Raw genomic sequence first — 17,362 nt, forward strand, 5'->3', positions numbered from 1 at the left:
AATCTGAATAATTTGACAACATGCGCTTGCATACAACCCTCAAAAATATTATTATTTCAATAATTTTAATAGTTTATGAACTTACATAAGTTTATTAAAGGATAAAAAAGATTTTATCTATTACACTTTAGAGATTATACATAGTGTACGTGTTTATCAACAATAAATAAAAATGTATTTTGCATTTAACAAACAAATAAATTAATATTTTAATTTTTTTAATTTAAAATATTATTATATTATTATATAAGTTCTCCTCGTGAATCACTTGTATACATGTTTTTTCATATTTAGTTACTTTTTAATTTTTATTATATTTGTGATATTTTTTTCCACTATTATTATTTTACATGGAGAAAAAGATTTTAAAGTGATATTATTTACAAGATTAAAAAAAAATTCAAATTAATTGTGAATACGGTGTAAAATATATAATGATAACATAAAATTAACACTCTTAAAATCCAATTAATACCCGGAAGCCACTGAAGGGAAATTTCAGATTTTGAAACGTATAATAACATCGAAAATCGACATTATTGAAATTATAAGATAATAATTTGGTCGATATACTTTAGGTGCTCTAATTAAAAAATCTGAAATGTTTAATTTTTAATTTTAATGTTATAAGAAAACTATATTTAAAAACTACTTTGTCATTTAAAAACTATATTAGGTTTTAAGTTGAATATTTAATTATAATAAAAAACTAAAAAAATTAAAATATTTAAAATTAAATCAATTCAGAAAGAGAAATATTTTAAAATCATTTTAAATAAGATTAAAATTGAATTTTTGATGAATTTTGTATTTTCGTTTCTTGATTAATTAGTTTAGTTCAAATTTTGTATTAAACATTTTTAAGAAAATCAAATTAAACTATTTATTACATTAAATTATAATATTATATATTTAGAGTTGGTTAACATCTAAAACATACTAAACATTAATTTTTTTTAATATTTTATTTTATTTTATAATTTTGAAAATATGGTAACAAAAATGTATATATATATATATATATATAATTTCTGATGGTAAGATTAGTAATTTATCCATCAAATTAAAATTGAAAATATGAAGTAATTATTAAGAAAACATACTAAATTTTTATTATAGAATTTTAAAAAATTAATAATTTTATAGTTATAAAATTAGAAGATCAAATTAAAATTGAATTGTAAAATATTATTTAATTTGATTAAATTTTATATTTAATTAAAATAAAACTAAATTGAATAATCAGTTTTTATATTTGATTTGGATTTTTTTTTCAAATTAAATTAATTCATTTCTCTTGAAAGAAAGTGTATGAAATGGAAAATCTTATTAAACAAAATTTCTCGGCATATTTAAAAATGCTAATTTACTTTATATATTATTATAAATTTATAATAATATTTAAAAAATACAGATAAACTTTAGTTTATAATAAAATTAGAAAATACAGATACATAAACATGGTACTATCTGTGTTTCCACTTATTAATTAGATTAAAATCAGAAAAAATTATGTACATAAAAAAATATTATGAAACAGATTAAAGAAAAATTTTGTTTACAGATTATAAAGTGCTTCCATTCCTTTTCCATTTCAACAGTGCAAAATTTAATGAATCCTTGCAAATTCACGAAATAGTTGCAAATTTAAACGGTTCAAATTCACTAAGTCACCTTGAACCTCCAAAAACCATGAAGACTAGACTTGGTTTTTGCATGAGCTGTTACGATTAAATGTTTTTTTTTTAGTCTTCTTGAATTTTAATCGGGAAAAGTTCATGTAATGTGATTTCAAATTTGTCATAATTTCATATTTATGAATGCATTCATTAGGTGTTTGCTAAAATGCTGCAAATAATGTTGGTCATCGTTTCTTGATTTGTATTTGTGTTTTTTGAATTGTATAAGTTTTGTTACTTTTTATGGTTTTTTTTGTTCTGGACTTGTATTAGATCATAGGAAGTCTTCAATTCATTAGATTTTTTAATTGTCTTGTAAGTTATGTTTTCTAATTGTTTGAATTCTTTGGGATCCTTTTCTTGAAAATGGAGTTACTCATGTTAAGGGCTGAGATTAGAGAAGAATCTAGGACAATACTCACTCAATTCCAAAGTGATCTCAATATGAAAATAAGAGATAGAGATGAACTCTTAAGCTTTAATGATTTAAATGATTTAGTTCAACTTTGTGTGAGAGTAGAACATATGTATATAAAATATATGTTATAATTTGAAATGATAGATGTAAATTTATCACATATAACTACTATATTTATTGTGTTTTGATCAATAATTTTTTTTTAATAAACACAAAGTTTAAATGTTTATGATAATATTTAAAAAATATAAATACGCACAATTTATAATCAATTAGAATATTATAGCATAAGTTTATAATATTACATTTAAAAATACAAATACACATGAGTTTTTAATAAATTAAAATATTACCGTATAAATTTAATATTTAAAAAAAAATAGACGTACACATAAATTTATGATACAACTAAAAAATACAGATAGTGTTTGTATTTCTGTTAATAAGATTAAAATCGAAAAAATATTACATAGACCAAAAAAAATTGTTACGAAACAGATTAAAAAGAAATTATGTTTATATATTGAAGAAATTTTCAGTTACCAAATAATTAAATACTGATTAAGTGAAAGCTTGAGAAATCCACTGTGTATATTCAAAAAGTAGTTAAGAAATATTTTAAAGAAAATTTGTCTTTATATATTGATTTATTTCATCTCATCTCTTAAGAACTGAAGAGACGCGGAATCAAACACAAAGACGATGAAACTGAGACTCAAATCCTTGGAATTGAACCGAACCCTCATAATCAAAGTCCCAAATTCATGTTCTCTGCAACAACTCGTCGACACCCTTTCTCACTCCCTCCCTTTTTCATCTTCTTCCTCTTCTCTGCACCTTTCCCTAAACAGAAAGGACGAAATTCGCGCCTCTTCGCCGCACGTTTCTCTCCACTCCCTTGGCGTGGCCGACCACCACCTCATCTTCTACTCCTTCAACCCCGCCGCCTTCTCCTCCCAAACCCTCGCCGGAGATGCCCCTTTCACCCCCCCGTTGAAAAGCATCCAACTTTGGATTCTGCAGAGGTGGAGTCCGATGAGGCGGTGGTGCTGAGTACCGATTCAGAACCTTCCTTTCTCAGAAGGGTTCCGAAAAACGACCTTAATGATTTCAAGTTGTTAACGTTGACGGTCCACCGAGTGGTTGTTGAACACGGGTTTCTTAGAATCGACAAGGATTCGGGTACAGCAATTAGTTGTTTTCCCTCTCTTGATGATTCTCCTTCGCCGTTTTCTTCAATGATATCGTTGAGGTATACCCTGCCTCAGATTCTGGTAGGTGGTGGTTCTCATAGTGTGAATTTGAAGTTTCAGAGACTGGGACAACATTTTGTGAATGTCTGTGGGGGGTTGTCCGATGATTCTGGTTCGAACTTGCACCATGTTTGTTTGGATAAACGTAAATATGTCCGGCCATTGGAGTTGAGGCTGGTGAACGGTGAATCTAAAGGCAGTGAAGGGAAAGAAGTTTTTGAAATGTTGAAGATGGTGAAAGACAGAGTTGCATTGCCCCTGTTGATTGACCTTTGTGAAAAGGGTGGATTGGATCTTCCACCTTGTTTGATGAAGTTACCGAGGGAGCTTAAGGGGTTGATCTTGGAGCGTGTTCCTGGTGTTGATTTGGCGAAAGTAGCTTGCACATGTTCAGAGTTGCGATTCCTTTGCAGTGACAATGAGTTGTGGAAGAAGAAGTATTTGAAGGAGTTTAGGAAGAAGAAGTTCGGAGACTCTGTTTTCAAGGATTTGTTTGCTCTGTCATGGCAAACACAGAAAAAAAAGAACAAGTGCATGCAAAGGATTGTTTTGGTAGGTAACATGTTGAATACACAAGTGAAGTCTTTATCGCAATTGTTAAAGAAATAAATTAATATTTTATTTATTTTTTAATTTAAAATATTATTATATAAGTTCTCTACGAATAACAACATTGTTTTGAGCTTAAACATGTTTTTTCATATCAGGTTACTTTTTAATTTTTATTATATTTGTTATATTGTTTTCCACTATTATTATTTTACATGGAGAAAAAGATTTTAAAAGTGATATTATTTACAAGATTACAATTTTTTGTATTCAAATTAATTGTGAATACGGTTTAAAATATATAATGATAATACCCGTACTGAAGGAAAATTTTAGATTTTGAAACGTATAATAGCATCGAAATATTAGACATTATTAGACATTATTGAAATTATAAGATAATAATTTGGTCTATATACCTTAGTGTGCTCTAATTAAAAAATATGAAATTTTTAATTTTTAATTTTAATGTTATAAGAAAACTATATTTAAAAACTATATTAGGTTTTAAGTTGAATATTTAATTATAATTGAAAAATAAAAAAAATATTTAAAATTAAATCAATTCAAAAAGAGAAATATTTTAAAAAATATACTTAGAGTTTGGTTAACAACTAAAAAATATATTTATTAATATTTGTTATTATATTTAATTATATTTTTATAGTTTTGAAAATATGGTAACAAAAATGTAAATATATATATATATATATATAATTTATGATGGTAAGATTAGCAATTTATCCATAAAATTAAAATTGCAAATATGAAGTAATTATTAAGAAAACATACTAAATTTTTATTATAGAATTTTAAAAAATTAATAATTTTATGGTTATAAAATTAGAAGATCAAATTCAGATTGAATTGTAAAATATTATTTAATTCTGAATAAATTTTATATTTAATTAAAATAAAACTAAATTGAATAATCAGTTTTTATATTTGATTTAGATTTTTTTTCAAATTAAATTAATTCATTTCTCTTAAAAGAAAGTATTTCTTGAATCGGCATATTTAAAAATGCTAATTTACTTTATATATTATTATAAATTTATAATAATATTTAAAAATTACAGATAAACTTTAGTTTATAATAAAATTAGAAAATACAGATACATGACAGTGTCTGTGTTTCCACTTAACATGACAGTCGTGTTTGTGATTTTTAATTGTATAAGTTTTGTACTTTTTATGTTTTTTTTGTTATTCACTTGTTTTAGATCATAGCAAGTCTTCAATTCACTAAATCCTCTAATTATCTTGCAAGTTATTTTTCTAATTGCTTGAATTCTTTAGATCCTTTTCTTGAAACCTAGAGTGCAAGTTCAATTGTTTGTAAAAAATGTTTCAATCAATTTTAAACACATATAAACACATATAGCTCGTGGTGTTAGCATCAATGTATTAAAAAGGCATATCAAAATATTGTCTTAAAAAGTTATAATTCATAAAAGTATGATGTTCAGTGTGAATGTTTTCAGTGCACTGTGAGTTCTCTGTTATGGGTAATTCAATTGTTTAAAAATTTTTAGTGCATATTTTGTTATGCAAATTAGACCAGTGCTTATTTGTTGTCTTGCACACTTGTGATAAAAATTTGAGAATCAAATTCATAATACAGAGTATTTTAAAAAATTTACAAGTTTGTGTTATTATTGGCTAATTATAGTTAGGAGGAGACCTTAAAGTTAACTAAAACCCTTCCATCAAATAATAGAATGAGCTAAGATTTTTCCTTAGGAAGAGATATGTACCATCATATTGTGATAGGGTGTTAATGCAAAAACTCCAACACCTCCAATAGAGAAACATGAGAGTAGAAGAATATAGACAAAAAATGGAGTTACTCGTGTTAAAGGCTGAGATTAGAGAAGAACCTAGGACAACTCTCGCTCGATTCCAAAGTAATCTCAATATGGAAATAAGAGATAAAGATGAACTCTTAAGCTTTAATGATTTAAATGATTTAGTTCAACTTTGTGTGAGAGTAGAAGAGCAAATCCAAAAAGAAAATCATCTTTAAAGAACTACTCTACATCATCTTATACAACGAAAGAGTATTCATTGGACAATAAATACTTTGAGTAAAGAAGGTAGACCATACGAGAAAGATAGGGATAAAAACAAACAAAAAGAGAAAGATAAATATAAAGATAAAGATTCTTCTAAAGAAGTTAAGAGTAAAAATATTCAATGTTTTAAGTGTCTTGAAAATGTCTCTTGCAAAGAACAAGACATTTCCCTTAACGAACACTCTTCTTCATCCTCTAGTGAAGAAGATACCCAAACTTTTGAAGAGGAAATCCAACCATGCATTAGGAAGTTATTAGTTGTCAAAAGGCTTTTACCTGGGTTGAACTCTAAGAAGTCCAGGGTGGGATTAAGTGTTGATGCTTATTCGACAACTGCCTCAAATCCCACAAGATAGGATTAGGCATCATCTTGCTTAAATGATTTTGTGGTCTTGGCAAGATCCTCATCTTTACGGGTCAATTCCCCTTTCAGCTTGTCCACTTCAACCAAGAGCTTGTTCTCCACATCGCTCAGGAATCGAGGCCAAGGGCAGTTTATATACTCCTTCATCCCTTCACCCTTTGAGGCGCCTTTTTAGGAAAAAACCGTGACAAAGCAACAACCTCCAAAGCGGACAATACCTCGGATGCGGTGATTGACCCTAGCGATGCTGTCCAACGACTTGAGGTCAGAACAATTTGAATGCTTGAGCTCAAATTGAAAGCGTTCTACTTCTTTGTGAAGCTCAGATCCCACACGTTTTTCCTCTTAGAGCTCTCCGCTTCGCATTCTTGAATAGAGTGCTCAGTAGGAGGAGCAATTGCCTTCCTTTTCCTCTTAAAAACAAGCTCCCAGGTGGTTTCCTCCTCTTGCTCGGTCGGGGCTTGGGTAATTGTGACTCGAGCCTTCTTTTTCCGAGTTAAAGAATCCTTGGGCATCTTAGCAGCTGCCCTCATCTTTTTAGCCATCTCGACTAGCTCTACCTTACTGATATGGGTCAACATTCTTTCTGCAAAGAAAATAAGTAAATAGTTAACATGTGCTAGCAGAGTTATCGCTTTTCTTCCCCGTATCTTCTTTGTGTGATTCGTTTATGGACGTGCCTCCTTACCTGGGTGCAAACAACATATGAAAGTACTTGTGTAAATTTTTTCAACGCAATACAGACGCAGAATAAAAATTGCATAAAGTAGGGCGAAATTCCACAAGTTTTGGTAGAGATAGCCTTGGTTTAAGCGGAAATTTTTGAAAAATTCTCCCGAAATAGTTTTTCCCTGAAATTCCACGTAAGAATCTCCACTGAATTCAGTAAAAAACGCAACAAAATTCAGGTCAAAGGGATGAGTATTGACCCATGAAAAAAATCAAACAGTTTCGCACACGAACGAACCTTCCTTTAAGCCCTGATAGTGATCAATAAAAAATTTATTGTCAATCTTGTGGGACGAATCTGGGGCTCAAATATCATCCAAAACCCAATAGACACAGTGACGAACGTCTGGTAAAATTTTCAGATCAAAACACCCAAGGAGTAAGGCGTAGTAAGTCCCAGGCCGAGAGTGAACAAAACTGGTTTTTTGAAAACAAAACGTCCTGGCTTTTCTTCCCTGTATCTTCTTTTTGTGATTCGTTTATGGACATGCCTTCTTACCTGGGTGCAAACAACATATGAAAGTACTTGTGTGAATTTTTTCAGCGCAATACGGACGCAGAATAAAATTGCAGAAAGTATGGCGAAATTTCACAAGTTTTCGTAGATGATAGCCTTGTTTTGAGCGAAAAATTCTGAAAAATTCTCCCAAAATAGTTTTTTACTGGAATTCCACGTAAGAATCTTCACTGAATTCGGGAGAAAATGCGACAAATTTCAGGTCAAACGAATGAGTATTGACCCACGAAAAAAATCAAACAGTTTCACACACGAACGAACCTTCCTTTCGGCCCTGATAGTGATCAATGAAAAATTTCTTGCCAATTTTGTGGGACAAATCTAGGGCTCAAATCTAAGCCAAAACTCAATAGACACAGTGACGAACGTCTGGTAAAAATTTCAAATCAAAATTCCCAAGGAGTAAGGCGTAGTAAGTCCCAGACAGAGAGTGAACAAAACTGGTTTTCCGAAAACAAAACGTCCTGACTTTTCTTCCCCGTATCTTCTTTTTGTTATTCGTATATGGACGTGCCTTCTTACCTGGGTGCAAACAACATATGAAAGTACTTGTGTGAATTTTTTCAGCGCAATACGGACGCAGAATAAAAATTGCAGAAAGTATGGCGAAATTTCACAAGTTTTGGTAGAGGATAGCCTTGGTTTGAACGAAAATTTTTGAAAAATTCTCCCAAAATAGTTTTTTCCTGAAATTCCATGTATGAATCTCCACTGAATTCGGGGCAAAACACGACAAATTTCAGGTCAAACGAATGAGTATTAACCCACGAAAAAAATTAAACAGTTTCACACACGAACGAACCTTCCTTTCAGCTTTGGCAGTGATCAATAAATAATTTATTGCCAATCTTGTGGGATGAATCTGGGGCTGAAATCTCAGTCAAAACTCAGTAGACACAGTGAAGAACGTCTGGTAAAAGTTACAGACCAAAACATTCAAGGAGTAAGGCGTAGTAAGTCCCAGACCGAGAGTGAACAAAGCTGGTTTTCAGAAAACAAAACGTCCTGGCTTTTCTTCCCCGTATCTTCTTTTTGTGATTCGTTTAAGGACGTGCCTCCTTACGTGGGTGCAAACAACATATGAAAGTACTTGTGTAAATTTTTTCAACGCAATACGGACGCAGAATAAAAATTGCAGAAAGTAGGGCGAAATTTCACAAGTTTTGGTAGAGGATAGCCTTGGTTTGAACGAAAATTTTTGAAAAATTCTCCCAAAATAGTTTTTTTCTGAAATTCCACGTAAGAATTTCCACTGAATTCGGGACAAAACGCGACAAATTTCAGGTCAAACGAATGAGTATTGACCCACGAAAAAAATCAAGCAGTTTCACACACGAACGAAACTTCCTTTCAGCCCTGACAGTGATCAATGAAAAATTTATTGCCAATCTTTTGGGACGAATCTGGGGCTCAAATATCAGCCAAAATCCAATAGACACAGTAACAAACGTCTGGTAAAATTTTCAAACCAAAACACCCAAGGAGTAAGGCGCAGTAAGTCCCAGACCCAGAGTGAACTAAACTGGTTTTCTGAAAACAAAACGTCCTGCCTTTTCTGTCCCGTATCTTCTTTTTGTGATTCATTTATGGACGTGCCTCCTTACCTTGATGCAACGAACATATGAAAGTACTTGTGTGAATTTTTTCAGCGCAATACGGACGCAGAATAAAAATTGCAGAAAGTAGGGCGAAATTTAAAAGTTTTGGTAGAGGATAACCATGGTTTGAGCGAAAATTATCCCGAAATAGTTTTTTCCTGAAATTCCACGTAAAAATCTCCGCTGAATTCGGGACAAAACTCGACAAATTTTAGGTCAAACGGATCAGTATTGACCCACGAAAAAAATCAAACAGTTTCACACACGAACGAACCTTTCTTTCAGCCCTTTTATTGCCAATCTTGTGGGACAAATCTGAGGTTCAAATTTCAGCCAAAACTCAATAGACACAGTGAGGAACGTCTGATAAAAATTTCAGACCAAAACACCCAAGGAGTAAGGCGAAGTAATTCTCAGACCGAGAGTGAACAAAATTGGTTTTCCGAAAACAAAACGTCGTGGTTTTTCTTCCCCGTATCTTCTTTTTGTGATTCGTTTATGGACGTGCCTCCTTACCTGGGTGCAAACAACATATGAAAATACTTGTGTGAATTGTTTTAGTGCAATACGGACACAAAATAAAAATTGCAGAAAGTAGGGCAAAATTTCACTAGTTTTGGTAGATATAGCCTTGGTTTGAGCGAAAATTTCTGAAAATTTCTCCCGAAATATTTTTTCTTAAAATTCCACGTAAGAATCTCCACTGAATTCAGGACAAAACGCGACAAATTTCAGGTCAAACGGATGAGTATTGACCCACAAAAAAAATCAAATAAATTTTACACACGAACGAACCTTCCTTTCAGTCGTGGCAGTTATCAATAAAAAATTTATTGCCAATTTTGTGGGCCGAATCTGGGGCTCAAATTTTAGCAAAAACTCAATACACACAGTGACGAACGTCTGGTAAAAATATCAGACCAAAACACTCAATAGACACAGTGATGAAGTTCTGGTAAAAATTTCAGACCAAAACACCCAAGGAATAAGGCGTAGTAAGTCCAAGACCGAGAGTGAACAAAATTGGTTTTCTGAAAACAAAACGTCCTGGCTTTTCTTTCCCGTATCTTTTTTGTGATTCGTTTATGGACGTGCCTCCTTACCTGGGTGCAAACAACATATGAAAGTACTTGTATGAATTTTTTCAGCGCAATACGAACGCAGAATAAAAATTGCAGAAAGTAGGGCGAAATTTCACATGTTTTGGTAGAGGATAGCCTTATTTTGAGCGGAAATTTTTGAAAAATTCTCCCGAAATAGATTTTTCTTGAAATTTCACGTAGGAATCTCCACTAAATTCGAGACAAAACGCGACAAATTTTAGGTCAAATGGATGAGTTTTGACCTACGAAAAAAATCAAACAATTTCACACATGAACGAACCTTCCTTTCAGCCCTGACAATGATCAATAAAAAATTTATTGCCAATCTTGTGGGACGAATCTGGGGCTCAAATCTTCGTCAAAACTCAATAGACACAGTGACGAAGGTCTGGTAAAAATTTCAGACCAAAACACCCAAGGAGTAAGGCGTAGTAATTCTTAGACCGAGAGTGAACAAAATTGGTTTTCCGAAAACAAAACCTCCTGGGTTTTCTTCCCCGTATCTTCTTTTTGTGATTCGTTTATGGACGTGCCTCCTTACCTGGGTGCAAACAACATATGAAAGTACTTGTGTGAATTTTTTCAGCGCAATGCGGTCGCAGAATAAAAGTTGCAGAAAGTAGGGCGAAATTTCACAAGGTTTGGTAGAGTATAGCCTTGGTTTGAGCGGAAATTTCTGAAAAATTCTTCCGAAATTGATTTTTCCTGAAATTCCAAGGAAGAATCTCCATTGAATTCGAGACAAAATGCGACAAATTTCAGGTCAAACGGATGAGTTTTGACCCACGAAAAAAATCGAAAGAGTTTCACACACAAACGAACCTTCATTTCAGCCCTGGCAGTGATCAATTAAAAATTTATTGTCAATCTTGTGTGGGCCGAATCTGGGGCTCAAATCTCAGCCAAAACTCAATAGATACAATGACGAACGTCTGGTAAAAATTTCAGACCAAAACACTCAAGGAGTAAGGCGTACTAAGTCCCAGATCGAGAGTGAACAAAATTGGTTTTCTGAAAACAAAACGTCCTGCATTTTCTTCCCCGTATCTTCTTTTTGTGATTCGTTTATGGACGTGCATTCTTACTTGGGTGCATGTCAAAGACGACCTTCAAGCTCGTCAGGAATTGGTAGATCCGATTTTTTTGTGATATATCTTCCAGGCGTCAAGCACTCTGGAATTTGGGTTTAGAGACTTATTGGCTCGGTCAGCCATACTAAAGTTTTAACACGTTCTTACGACAACTTATAAAATTACTCAATCAATCATAATGTTATCATTACGAAAGCAAGAGTAATTATGGTTAACAAATAATGAACATATTATATCGATCGGTTGATCAGTAGGCAAGTATGTTTGGACATGTAAACCATAAAAATTTAGAAACTATAAGTTCAACAAATTGTTTTATGCCCACATCCCGAACCCAAGATAATCATTTACAGAGGATCAAATAACTCCTCAAAAGACGGCTCCGACTCGTTTTGTGGGGTGGCATCATTTTCTCCTTGGCCCTCAACATCCTTCATCGCCTCATTTGTACCTCCGCTGATCGACACTAGCTTCCCTTCAACGACATCTTTTTTCCACATCATATTGGGCGTCCTCGGCAGATATACCATGGAAAAAGGATACTTGATGATAGCAGTCCTCGCTTATGCGTAGCATGGAGGATTGACACTTCTCCACCTCGACGAATAGTACTTTTTCTCTCTCTCTCTCTCCAACCTTGCCATTCTCTTTGGCGCCCTCGGCCTTTTCCTTTTCCATTTTGGTTTTTAATGCCTTTTTTGCCTCCTCGGCTTCGATACAGACTTGGCGCATTTTTTCCTCTAGCGCCCTCATCGCCACTAGCGTTGCTTTGAAAGAGCCTGACGGTTCCGCAAGCTCGGTCTTTAGCTTGGTTACCACCACGATATGATTCTTTCTAATTATTCTCTGAGAGTGCGACCAACCACTAGCGCTCGACTTTGGAGCTCGATGAACTTCGTAATCAAGTTGTTCGTGGGGACAACTGCAATTATACTCTCCTCTTCGGGTGACATTGCAACATGGACACCCTGTGCTATTTGGAGATGGGGGCCGATCAGGGAAATCTGTCGTGAGGAAGATCTACCTCTACATTTTGTTGGGTTGCCTTTGCAGGCTGATCCCATTTTCGATTCATGGGAGGAGCGATGGTTTTTAGGGGCACTATGTCGATCGGAACAACTGGATTTCCCTTTCCAACAGTCCCAAAACTGCCAAGTTTCCTTGTGCTCACCTAACGTTTTAATTGTGTTATGCAGTCCCTAGCTTTAGGTCCACCTGAGACCGATTAACTAAAAGATACACATCCCTATCAATAAGGGATCACGATACGACTAGGGCCTGTAAATTAATGCTATAAATATGACCTTCTGTGGAGGAATGAGGTACGTTTTTTTTCACTTACCAGAACACACCCTTAACTAGAGTACTTATTTGAGCATCGGAGTACCTTTTGCAAGTAACTCCGATCGACCGAGCATCAACATTTAAGGAAGAAGCCTTGAAGCAAGAAGGAGATTACCGACACATCAACAAATTGTACACCCAGTCACAGGTACTACCTAAGCCCCAGCCTACACAGATACAAAATATATATATATATATAATAGAATATGTTGTTATCATTATTAAAAACCCATTTTTTTAAAATTCGTTTACATTATGGATTTTATATTAATTACGAGAAAAAGTTTTTTATGTATTATAAAATAAAAAAAATACAAATTTTATGATTTTAAATTTTATTAAAAAAAACTATTATTATAAATAATAACTTTTTTAATGGTTAACTAATTAGAAGGGAAATAATATTTTAAAATAAATTTTATGAAATAGATTATAAAATAATTAAATATGTTTAATTTTTTCTAACTATTATAGTAAGGAAACATTATTTTACTGTTAAAGAATAAAGAAATTTGAAAATTATTTTTCTTGTTATGAACACAAAAAAAAAAGGGGGGGTTGTGAAAATTTTGCTGGCTGTGGGGTTCGAACCCACGCGCACTTATGTGCAGAAGATCTTAAGTCTTCCCCCTTAACCACTCGGGCAAACCAGCTTTTTATTTTATTTAATAAGTTTGTACTAAATCTCATTAAAACAACTTAAATTAGATATTTGTGTTAAAATATGAAAATTTATTTATTATTTTTTTTTTAGATTACTCTTTTTTTAACTTTTTTATTTTAAGTCACTGATACAACCTTTTTAGAAGAAATAAGCATTTTGGATTTTATTTGTTTAGGGAACTTTTCTTTCTTCATGTGTACCCAAAATAGTTCGATAAAAATTTCATAATGGATGACCTATTAAGTCTACTTAACTTCTCTTATACTTGTTTATTGAGAAAAAACTCACTTCAACTTCATTTTTTTTTCTTATACTTTGTTTACTCCAATGTTAATATTATTCACCTACAAGAGACCTTTTGAATATATCACATGCCTTACATTATATGCAGTCCGCACATGTATAAAAAAATTTCAAACCTGATTTTAGATACTCAAAATTCAATCAAGCTAAATAGGAATGAACTTCATAGTTTTAAGAAAGAGTTGTACACAAATTAAAAGTAAATCATATTAAAAACTATTGAAAACAAGTTAAAAGAGTCAAATCTATTATATAATTCAACATACAACTAATCTTCTTCTGAATTGTCATCTCTAATGTTCATTTGTAAGTGATTGCAAGAATACATCAATCTTATGTTTTAGATTTGAAGGACTTGGTACTAAGACGGTCAAAAACATACACTCAGATAAACTCCCTCTTCATGCACATAGAAGATTGTATGGGCAAAATATATATATATATATATATATATATATATATGAATGACACTATTAGTATAATAATGTAACAACTTTTAGCCTATCATCTAATCATAAATCACTTTAACAAGGAACAATAAATTTAATGCATATTGTCTGTGATTAAATTATTTAAATATTATTTTAATTTATTTAAAAAGGCATATCAAAATATTGTCTAAAAAATTTATAATTCATAAAAGAATGATGTTCAATGTGAATATTTTCAGCAGTGCACTGGGAGTTCTCTGTTATCGGTAATTCAATTGTTTAAAATTTTCTAGTGCATATTTTGTTATGAAAATTAGACCAATGCTTATTTGTTGGCTTGTACAAAACATTTTGAAAAATTTACAAATTTGTGTTATTGTTGGCTAATTATAGTTAGGAGGAAACCTTAGAGTTAACTAAAATCCTTCCATCAAATAATGGAATGAGCTAAGATTTTTCTTTAGGAGGAGATATGTATCATCATATTGTGATAGGGAGTTAATGCAGAAACTCCAACACCTCAAATAAAGAGGCATGAGTGTAGAAGAATATAGACAAAAAAAAAAAAATGGAGTTACTCATGTTAAGGGCTTAGATTAGAGAAGAACCTAGGATAACCCTCGCTCGATTCCAAAGTGATCTCAATATGGAAATAAGAGATAGAGACTAACTTTTAAGCTTTAATTATTTAAATGATTTAGTTCAACTTTGAGTGAGAGTAGAAGAGCACATCCAAAAGAAAATCATCTTTAAAGAACTACTCTACATCATCTTATACAACGAAAGAGTATTCAAGGGACAACAAATACTCTGAGTGAAGAAGGTAGACCATGTGAGAAATATAGGGATAAAGGCAAACAAAAAGACAAAGATAAATATAAAGATAAAGATTCTTCTAAAGAAGTTAGGGGTAAAAACATTCAATGTTTTAAGTGTCTTGAAAATGTCCCTTGCAAAGAACAAGACATTTCCCTTAAAGAACACTCTTCTTCATCCTCTAGTGAAGAAGATACCCCAACTTCTAGAGAGGAAATCCAACCATGCATTGGGAAGTTATTAGTTGTCAAAAGGCTTTTACCTGGGTTGAGTTAGAGAAGTACAGGGTGGGATGGAGTGTTGATGCTTGTTCGATAGCTGCCTCAAATCCCTCAACATAAGATTGGGCAACATCTTGCTTAAATGATTATGTGGTCTTGGCAAGATCCGCATCTTTACGGGTCAATTTCCCTTTCAGCTTCTCAACTTCAGCTAAGAGCTTGTTCTTTTCTTCGGTCAGGCTTGCAACCTCTTGAGCTCGCTCTGCTACCTCTTTAGTCTTTTAAGCTCGAAGTCGTTCAGCTTCTTGATGTAAATCATTTGAATACTTGAGCTCAAATTGAAGGCGTTTTACTTCTTTGCGGAGCTTAGCATTCTCTTGGATTATCTAGTCCTCTGCCACTCTCTGATCTCTCATCTTGGTAACGACTAAGCAACCCATGGTGAAGGCTTGCCCAAATTGCTTCATGGCGTCACGAAGTAGATGATCTTCATCATGAGCCATGAGCCTCTCTTTGTCCTCACTGGGCAGGAAGGCCTTTTCACCATATATGGGGATGTCAAAGTCTGGATCCCACACACTCTTCCTCTTAGAGCTCTCTGCTTCGCATTCTTGAATGAAAATTACATTTTGAGGCGGAGCATGGTCAGTTGAGTGAGCGACGTCATGATGTGGGGCTCAACCATCTGAGTGAGAGTGCTCAGTAGGAGGAGCAGTTCCCTTCCTTTTCCTTTTAAAAACAAGCCCCAAGGTGGTTTCCTCGTCCTACTCGGTCGGGGCTTTGGTAATTGTGACTGGAGCCTTCTTTTTTTCGAGTTAAAGAATCCTTGGGCATCTTAGCAGCTGCCCTCATCTTTTTAGTCATCTCGGCTAACTCTGCCTTGCTGATATGGGTCAACATTCTTTCTGCAAAGAAAATAAGTAAATGGTTAACAAGTGCTAATAGAGTTATCTTCACCAAGAGTGGAAAATGAGGAGTACCAGTATAAGCCTTCAGAGGACCGAGAATGTACTCTTTGGTTATTAAGTAGGAGGTGTCGAAGACGACCTTCAAGCTCGTCAGGAATTGACAGATCCAATCTTTTGGAGATAGATCTTCCAGGCGCCAAGCACTCTGGAATTTGGGTTCAAAGACCTATTGGCTCGGTCAACCATTACTAAAGTTTTAACACGTTCTTACGAAAACTTATAAAATTACTCAATCAATCGGAATGTTATAATTACGAAAGCAAGAGTAATTACGGTTAACAAATAATGTACATATTATATTGATCGGTTGATCAATAGGCAAGTATGTTCGGACATGTAAACCATCAAAATTTAGAAACTATAAGTTCAACAAATTGTTTTATGCCCACATCCCAGACCCAAGATAATCATTTACAGAGGATCAAATAAATCCTAAAAGGACGGCTTTGACTCGTTTTGTGGGGTGGCAAACATTTTTTCCTTGGCCCTCGACATCCTTCATCGCCTCCTTTGTGCCTCCGCCGATCAACACTAGCTTCCCTTCAACGACATCTTTTTCCACGTATATTGGGCATCATCGGCGGGTATACCATGGAAAAAGGATGCTTGACAAAGGCCTTGATGGAAGCAGTCCTCACTTATGCGTAGCATGAAGGATTGACACTTCTCTACCTCGGCAATCTACCTCGGCAAATAGTGCTCTCTCTCTCTCTCTCTCTCTCTCTCTCTCTCTCTCTCTCTCTCTCTCTCTCTCTCTCTCTCTCTCTCTTCCTTTTCCAGTTCGGCTTTTAGTTCCTTTTTTCCCTCCTCGGCTTCGACCTGGCGTATTTTTTCCTCCAACGCCCTCATCGTCACCAGCGTTTCTTTTAAAGAGCTTGATGGTTCTGCCAGCTCGGTCTTTAGCTTGGTTACCACCACGACAGTGGTTCTTTCTAATTCTTCTTCGAGAGTGCGACCAACCACTAGTGCTCGACTTTGGAGCTCGATGAACTTCGTAATCAAGTTGTTCGTGGGGACAACTGCAATTATACTCTCCTCTTTGGGTGACATTGCAACATGGACACCTTGTGCTAGTTGGAGATGGGGGCCGATAAGGGAAATCTGTAGTGAGGAGGATCTGCCTCTACATTTTGTTGGATTGCCTTTGCAGGCCGATCCCATTTTCGATTCACAGGAGGAGCGATAGTTTTTAGAGGCACTATGTTGACCGGAACAGCTGGATTTCCCTTTCCAACAGTC

The 17,362-nt window shown here is 33.7% G+C and overlaps 1 protein-coding gene and 1 non-coding gene across 2 annotated transcripts; one reads left to right on the plus strand and one right to left on the minus strand.

The window, feature by feature from the left end:
* The first annotated feature begins 2,784 nt into the window (after positions 1–2,784).
* Positions 2,785–3,959, plus strand: LOC137834807 (F-box protein SKIP22). The gene is given in 2 exon segments (XM_068642997.2): positions 2,785–3,085; positions 3,088–3,959. Coding segments are annotated over 2 exon segments (1,158 nt in total). The 5' UTR covers positions 2,785–2,799.
* Positions 3,960–13,290: 9,331 nt separating this feature from the next.
* TRNAL-UAA (transfer RNA leucine (anticodon UAA)) lies at positions 13,291–13,373 on the minus strand. The gene has a single exon. It is a non-coding gene; the product is annotated as a tRNA-Leu (tRNA).
* Between the last annotated feature and the right edge of the window lie 3,989 nt (positions 13,374–17,362).

This window comes from Phaseolus vulgaris, chromosome 5, assembly GCF_051622355.1.
Source record: "Phaseolus vulgaris cultivar YP4 chromosome 5, ASM5162235v1, whole genome shotgun sequence".
Lineage (NCBI taxonomy): Eukaryota > Viridiplantae > Streptophyta > Magnoliopsida > Fabales > Fabaceae > Phaseolus > Phaseolus vulgaris.